The sequence below is a fragment of the Carya illinoinensis genome, chromosome 7, assembly GCF_018687715.1.
Source record: "Carya illinoinensis cultivar Pawnee chromosome 7, C.illinoinensisPawnee_v1, whole genome shotgun sequence".
Classification (NCBI taxonomy): domain Eukaryota; kingdom Viridiplantae; phylum Streptophyta; class Magnoliopsida; order Fagales; family Juglandaceae; genus Carya; species Carya illinoinensis.
Window position 1 is genome coordinate 43,437,595 of NC_056758.1, and position 8,765 is coordinate 43,446,359.

The 8,765-nt window shown below is 35.4% G+C and overlaps 1 protein-coding gene across 2 annotated transcripts; it reads left to right on the top strand.

The window, feature by feature from the left end:
- Nucleotides 1–4,317: 4,317 nt before the first annotated feature.
- On the top strand, nt 4,318–7,558 carry LOC122315106 (protein POLAR LOCALIZATION DURING ASYMMETRIC DIVISION AND REDISTRIBUTION). 2 transcript variants are annotated; one of them, XM_043130871.1, is made up of 3 exons: nt 4,318–4,923; nt 6,083–6,549; nt 7,004–7,558. In XM_043130871.1, the coding sequence occupies exons 1-3, from the start codon at nt 4,536–4,538 to the stop codon at nt 7,316–7,318; spliced, it is 1,170 nt and encodes a 389-aa protein (XP_042986805.1). In that variant the 5' UTR covers nt 4,318–4,535; the 3' UTR covers nt 7,319–7,558. The 2 variants fall into 2 exon arrangements, with proteins under 2 accessions (XP_042986805.1, XP_042986806.1); XM_043130872.1 differs by having other exon boundaries at nt 6,092–6,549.
- Nucleotides 7,559–8,765: the final 1,207 nt, after the last annotated feature.

The window sequence follows — 8,765 nt, forward strand, 5'->3', positions numbered from 1 at the left end:
TCAAAACATAAGAAAAAATATTGAGTAGTTAAATTTGTAAATAAAAGTGAAAGAAAAAAGTAATAAACAAATAATAGATAAATATTATTTTAATATAATAGAAAAATGATAGGTAATGAGATGTAGGAAGTTTTTGAAAGATAAGTAAAATTTAGAAAAAAATTTTAAAAAATATTATTTTTAGCTAAATTATAGAAAATTTAGAGGCAGTAAACTGGGCAAACCCCATAATTTGACACATTCATGTGTCTATCATTGAATGGCCTACACTTTCTTGTCTTTGCTATTTATATGAATTGTCTTGGTGTGTAATTACTTTTCAATTTTCCGCCTGTACGTGATTTTTGTCATTCTTATTCGTTCAAATTTGATGTACTAAGTATATTTCAATCTAGGCCTCAGTATTTTGGATGTTTTAGACTTAAAAATGGATGACGGGGCTCGAGCAAAATTTCACTTTCATTTCCAATATAAATCTCATTAGTTCTATGTATGTAAAGTAGGAGCTGCTGGCCACTGATTCTGTGGAGGCATTTCCCATGAAGTGTCTGTCATTATTTTTTGTTCTTGAATCTAGAATCCCTCAGGAAGATTGGTTTTTGTATGTGATAGTTGGACATCTGGATTCATATTCGTACTGGTCTGTAAAATGCATATCATAGTTATAAATTTGCACCAATTGCATAGAATCTCCATTCAGTCATACTAATGAGGGCACACTAGCTAGTACATGTGCTAGAAGTAGATCTCACAAGTTCTTGAATATAATTGGCATAGCTGGAATTTTAGAGGTGATTATTTTTGTTGTTGATGGTTGTCATGACTCATGACATATTTAATTGAAAAATAGGATATCTTTAGGCTTCATGGACATCTGCATAACATTGGCACACCGCACAACTCGTACGAGTCTTATAGTTTGTTGCTAATGTGATGAACATACTTACTATCTAGTAAAGTAACGACACATATTGAAATGCTTGTGCTTTAGATGTTGCACGGGGTCTAGTGATGTTGTTTGCAACTTCTTGGTATGTTGTTTTATGGGCAGTACAGATGCACAGGACCAGGAGCTAGCTTTGCAGGGAGAGGACCATGGTCCAGGGAACTTATTGATGAGGAAGCCAAGTCTTTTATTTCACTCTGCTTTATTAATGGATCTGAATGGATTAAGTTGTAATTATTCCACAATTTTTGTTTCATTTTATTATTTTTACAATTATTGACCATCTTTTGAAAAGTTTTGATACTATGAAGTGCTGCTATTATGTTGGAAAAAGTATGAGAAACAGTTAACAACTTATGTTCAAAAGATCAAAGTACATGAAATTCTGGTTTGGCGCCTTTTTGTGTCCTGATCGGATCAGGTCAGCGCCAAAGCCAGTGTTTGTTAATCGGGTTGCAAGCCCAAGCAAAATAGACAAAAGTGAACAACTTGCACTTGAGAATAAGAAGTTCGAATCTACAATTATGAAATTAGATATTGATGGCATGAATACAATGCAGTGAGATTATTTTCAAAGTCTTCGTAATGAAATTTATGAGATTTCAAAGAATAAGTTTGCAACTATATCTACATCTGATAATCTATCAATACATTTTGGAGGTATGTAACCTTTCGTCCAACCTATGCTGATGTTGTAATTAATATTAATAGATGTTTAATGTATACTTTGTATGATTTAGGGGCTGCTCAGCCACAAGTGATGTAAATACATGTGGTTGCTAGCAACTATGTGACTATATGTGATTTAGGCACATTTAATTTTGTGATGGGGTATTGTTTTTATTTTTTGTGATGTACATGCTGAAAAGTTATGAATAAAATGTAACATTTTGTGATTGCTCATAGCTTAGTATGAGTTTGTGTTGAAAATATAAAACCAGATGTGCTGATTTTGTGATTCCCCATAGTTCAATCTCTATTGATTGTCTTTGTTTTTCATTTTTGGTGATAGATTGTCCTCAGTCACTTTTACAAGACATTTCATTTTATTTTATCTTGTTTTATCATTACAACTTTATCAAATTTTCATATAAAATAGAATAAATAATTCTATTTTTTTAAATTCAAATACATTAAAATAATATTTTATAATAATATTTTATCTAATTTTCAATGTAAATTTTAATTCATCTCATTTTATCTCAAACGAGACTAATTACCTGCTGAGGCTTAAGTGGATTTGCTATTCACGAAAGCTTGGACTCGTTTCTTGCATCTGCTATTCCATTCCAGGAAAGGTAGTGAAAACACTTTTTCATGTCAATAGAAGTTCAAAGATCTTTAAAATAAAAAATAAAAAATTGCGTCCGAATGTTTTGTCAGCCAAGAAAATTTCATGTCGTTTTTGGTTGTTTTGTGGAATCGGAACACTAGATGAAATTCAAGCACTTTTTTTCGTTGACAAATACCCATTACCACACTAGTTCAAAAGACATGCATTTTGTCATCCAAGAAAATGAAATCTTATGATTGGTAGTAGGGGTGTGCATAAATTATTGAAAGTAATTTGAAGAACAAATCATAGATTGATCAATGCTTGGAACATGGTTGTGAGGTATGAGTTTCAAATTTTGATATTTTAAATTGGTGGAAGATCAATGAAATCAAGTATCCTATTTTGGCGAGAGTTGCACGGGATGTGATGATCATTCCTGTTTCTACTGTTTCTTCTGTCTGAGTCAAACTTCAGTGTAGGGAGTCGGGTGTTTGACCTATTTCGTTGTTCATTATTTTCAAGAACAGTTGAGACACTTGTTTATACTCAGAATTGGTTAAAAGATCCTAAACTATTGATTTTCGTGCCTCGTTGAACAATATTGAAAGTTTTAGAACAGAATCAGGTAATAAACATATTTCTTTCTTCCATATTTATTGAAGTTTTTCATAATGTTTATTTTTATATAATTTAATAATCACTTTTTTTCTTTTCTTTTTTCCAGAATTTGATCACCAATCAAGTTTTATTTATGTTGATGATGAGTGACTCAAGGCTTATGGTCTACACATTCTATATTTGTTGTTAAATATTCCTATTTGATAATTGTTTATTTCTTGTTCATGAATTTGTTTAAAATGACTGAAATATTTTTCATTGACAATATATATAGGATGTAATGTAGTTGATGGATGAATGGATTTGTGAGAAAGGTTGACGTTATATTCATGTTTATTTCTAATTCATGAATTTGTTTAAAAGGGCTTGAATATTTTCTATGCATGATAATATATATTTATGGACATTAATATTTTATTGTTTATTGCTTATGTTATGGATGACCTATGGGATATAACGTAGTGGATGGATGTGATGTAATGTTTTATTGAGAAAGACTGTAAATGAGATTAAAAAAAAATAAAAACTGCATATTTAACCCGGTTCGAATCAAATTTAACTCGACCCGAATGATTTGGATCAGGTTGGGTCATTCTGTGTTATTTCTGGGTTGCAGGCCACAACAATTTGGGCCAAAAATTGGTTAGGCGGGCTATTGTTCAGGCCTAATCAGTAGAATGGTAAAATATGAAGGTGAAGGTGAAGAGCATTATAATGACTTATGTATTTTTATACTTATTTTCATATTTGTATAATATTTTTTTAAATTAGTCTATATTAGATTATGCATATTTAAAATTTTACATAATTATGAATAGTATTTTTTCAAGTTTAAAGAAATACAATTCATTTTTTAAATATTATTTTACTATTTTTTTCTCTGCTATCTATTAAAATTAATTTTGTGAAATTTGTATTATGATAATTTTGATATATTAAATTTATATTAAGTTGATGATGCAAAATGTTTTAGTATATATTAATATTTATTGATAAAATTGGTTATTTTGATATATAAAATTAGTAATATGTAGACATATGGAATTGATATTTTCGAGCATTGTGCTAATTGTAAAATATATAAAAATTTTGAAAAAAAAAAGTAATATTTTATTATTTATTTCAAATATGCATAATCTAATATGAAAGTTTTTTTTATATGTAAAGTCAATTTTTAAAAGATAAAATTTTGAAGATGTATATAGAGAAATCAATACTAGTGCTCAAATAGAATTTCTATTTAGGTAAAGTGATATTTTTTAGATATTTATCTGTAAAAAATATTAAAAATAGTGAAGTTCAAACTAATATCTCGTTAGATTTAAAAAATATATATATATTTTTTTGTTTTTTCACATCATTTTTAGTATTTTTAAATATTTTAAAAAAATTCATAATAATATTAAACAATTTTTTTTAATTACTAAGAAATAGCATTATTAATAACGTATTGGGTCATAGAGAGAGAAAAATGGTGCCAACTCGAAGAGTCGCAAAAACGCTCCCCATCCCCCTGGAAACTTTCCCTCCAATTTCTAATTTCTGTCGGCTATTCAAAACCCCCCCACCTTCTCTCTCCCTCCCAAGTCCCAACTGCGGCAGCAGTGTCACTCCTCCCTCTCTCATCACAATTAATTCCCAGTCTGTCCCGCCTCACCCTCTGCAACGCGTAGTAACACCGATCCCTATCCCGAGATGAAGAGCCTCTTCTTTAATAACCTCAGCTTCTTGCTCTCTCCTGTTAAATCCGATAGCCAACACCTTCGTATCGCCGACATACTCGCAGAAGACGACGAAGATTCTGATTTAGATTTTGGTATGGATAGGTGGCGGCGCAATGACGGGTCCACGAACCTGCAGTGTTCTTCACCGCGCCGGGTTGTTGCTCGATGGCTGGCGGCACTGAGGCGGATCAAGGAGACTAGGAATATCATGGTGCAGAGCCAGAAGACGGCGGAGGTGGAGGAGGAGGAGGAGCGGGAAGTTAAAAAATTCGCTGGCGGGTCGATGCATGCAAAGCGCTCGTTGAATGGTCTGGACGTGGGTGATTCCTCACCTTTGGCTACAGAAAGTGAGGAGTCAGGTGAAAGGATTGGTCTTTTTTGTTCTTTTTTTAATTTATATTAGTTCGGTGTGAGATTTTGTTGACACTTAAGTACCTGTTACTTTTCGAGGTTTCTACTCGAATCTTTTGTCCGTGGTATTTATCAAGGATTCTAATTAAGTGTTTCCATCCACTTTAAACCAGATCGTTAACAGAATAATCCAATACCCCATAGATGTAATTTAGATAGATGTATTTTTTTTTTTTTCTATCATTGAAGGGGTTTTAGTTTATGATCTTAACTGGAACTGTATAGAAGTGGTTGATTAAATACTTGAATATCAATGCGTGGAATTGAAAAAAATTGGAAACTGGCCCAAAGAGTCTCGCCAGAATTATATCACCAGAAGGTATGTACATGCATATTATCCTTCATTAATTGGGATGTCATCATTTCATCTGATACAATCCACTGTATATGGACGACACCCATTTTTTAATTAATTGACCTATTGTTGCTGGTATTTTCATAAATCTAACACATTCATGTCGGCAAGAGCAAATTATTTAGGTTGTATTTATATTTTTGCACGTCTTTGTAAAGTAGTACTCCATCCAGTACCCCACGAGCTACCATCAACCTCGTGATCTACCGCATTTTGCACACATCACAATCTTTCAAAAACTCTCTCGTTAGCATGACCTGACACCATAGTCATTTTTTCAAGAGAGCTCAATTGAGCCGCATTAAAATCCAGACCCTAATCCTCCCACAGAGACTGGAAAGTACGTCTTAACCACTTTATCAATGAAATCTAAACTCCTCCCTCCGTCCTTCGCATCACCTTACAAAAAGGTCGTAATTTTCTAAATGATCTGCTGTACTTGCAGGAAGCGGGAAGGGCACAAAAAAATACGCAAGCAAGTTTGACAAATTTGATAAACAATTACCATAACGTTGCTATCATACGCCTTAATCCCTCTGAGTACCGTTAAATGAATCAAACATATGAGTTTGTTTTTGGTAATACTACCTATTTAATAGCAATAAAAATCTGCATATGACTAAAATGCTTTGGGATGTCATGAGAGGCCTGGTGGACCGTGTCTGATTTTTCTTCCTTTATTTTCTCTCTCACAGTTTTTTTTTTTTTTTCAATTATTGCTATATGTGATTTAAAGCTTCTAATGTTTCCAGTATATCCAGGGCGTTCCAGAAAAGATGCTTCTTTCAACTTGGGAGTTGGGTGTAGTTTGCTCTATCTCGTTGCAGCAAGTAAAAATGAGCTTACGAAGATGGTGGAGCTTCGAAAGCAAGTGGAAACACTTCTTCTTAATGTCAAAGAAGAATTGAAAAGGAAGGACCCACAGTTTAAGGCATTCGAATCAAATTTCACTGCTGCATATTCCACCAGTGATGTACTAGAGGGTCCAAACTCTAACAGCAGGGTTTCACGGCAGTCGCAAACCATATCATATGTTTTACCAATTTCGGAAACAACTATGATGCATGATCAGTCTTTGAAATGTAATTCACCTCAACAGGAGGAGTACCTTGAAGGAATGGACGGACTTGAAGCAGAGATTGAAGCTGAGTGGGAGCGCTTGCAGATCAGCTTGGAGAGAGAAAACTCGTTGAAGCATACACGGCAGCAAAAAACAAAGGTGAGTGGAAAGTGTGGAAACCATCACATAACGTTACAAACAAATTTTAATGTCAATCACAGATGATCATCAAATTCATAGTCTTCCCTTCTTCCTTGTTTTGCTTGTAATTTGCAAGTGGATTTCTTCGTTCTGCTCTGATATTACAAATAGGCTGCAAATACCCACACTAGAAGTAACACAAATCTGATGGGGGAAAAAGTTCCTTTGCAACCTTTAATTCATCAACTCTGTACATGTTAATGGCCATTTAGAGATGCCATTCGGTTCATACATAATTCAAGACCAATAACTACTAAGAAAAAGGGCCCTTTATTTTTTGGTTAGAATTTTTTACCGAGGTCCCAACATTGTGGTGGCCGCTTTTATTTTTCTTCTGAATAGTCTTTAGTATCGTGTTCTATCCCAAAATTTTCGATTCATTCTCTGAATATTTGTAAACAAAGAGCTGCAGGTGACTGTTAAGGACATAGCATCTGTTGGAAGCCCCGGTTTGAGTTTTGGCGAAGTGATTGACACTCAAAATCCCGGTACCGAAGTGCATTTTGGTGTTCCACCCACTGAACTTGAGAGCAGGTTGCATGAACTACTGGAAGCAAGACAGCAAGAACGGATAAAAGAGCTAGAATCTGCTCTGGAATGTGCCATGCACAAGCTTCGAGAGAAAGAAACGGAGGTTTCTTGGTGGAAAGGCACTGCAAGATTTATTTCCCAACATGTTCCAGGGCCTTCAAGATTTGGCTCCCAACATGATTCAGAAACCTCATAGCCATGGACATAAGCATCAAATTGTAAACAATAGTTTTTTGGAGTGAGATTTTGATCAATCCACCATGCATGTGTAACTGTGCTCGGTGTTAAATGGTGAGTTACCACCTTATCTGTTTGGTTTCTTGTGTGGGATATAGTTTTGCGGATTGTAAATGGGAAAAATAATAGTCCATAGATTTAAGAAATACAACAGTGGGATTCAAGAAATTGAAGATCACTACTTTCTACCTCTTGGTCACTCTTCTTCTTGAATGAATTGTTTCTCCCCCTTGAAAAATCTGCCGTCCCAACCCGCACCCAAAATTTACTGCATATTGTTATCGGAATTTGTGTTCTGATCACGGCCCCATTAGGTGTGTATAACTTTTTAAAATCATCTTACATTAATCCTCTGTTCGTCAGTTTAGATTAGAATTACAAATTTCGGGCCGAAGTTGAGTCTGGAGAACGACTACTATTAATTGGAGGTAGAGAGCCGGGAGGATTGGGAAAGAAAATTCATATTATTTTCTTGGAATGTATATCAATGACTTAAATTGCGTAAGAGTTCTTCTATACGTAAGCATATTGCAAACGAAAATGTGCACCATTGATGACGTGGCAGTCGAAATATTATTAAAAAAAATAGAGGCAAATGAAACCTTTTCCGCACGATTCTTTTTGCCATTTTTCCCTCCCAGCTCGTCTTCAACCTACTCTGCACGACCAGTCCCTCAGCTCCTCCGCTCGACGAGCTCATCCGCACCACCACCTCCTCTGCGCAACCACCTCCTCTGCGCGACCACCTCCTCGGCGCGACCACTTCCCGGAAGAGAAGAAGGTCGAAGAGAAGAAGAGGACCTCGAACGCAAAGCAACAGATTGTCGAAGAGAAGAAAGACCTTGGACGCAAAGACATCGCAAACCCACGAACAGTAGGCTCCATTTCCCCCCCGCATTTTATGCACTATCTATTGTCACTGATTATTGGTGTCTCTCTCGTCTCCGCCACCATTTTTCCCCCAAGTCTCCGCATTTACGTACTCACCACCGGCATTCATGTCAGATCTGGGTTTTCTTGGGTCTCCTCCGCCGGCACTCACGTCTTTCTCTCAGATCCACCGCCACTCCTCGCCATCGTCAGATCTGGTTGGTTGGACCCTTACTGCTTTACTTTACAATTCCACTGTATACACATTGTACTTGTTAGATCTGGTTGGACCCCATACGTCCAAATGACCCTCCATTTGTCATTCTGCAGAGACTCCCCTGCCCAGGATGCTCCTCCAAAACACCGGATAACAAGAAAACAACCGCATCCAGAACCGAAACCCCATAGATTTTGAAACTCGTGGTGCGCGGCGCCACATAGATTTTGGTCCTCCTCCATCTACAACAAAAATAGGTACTTTCCGTTTGTTTCCTATGAGAAGAAAAGCAGGAAAATATACAAATAAATTAGTTGAA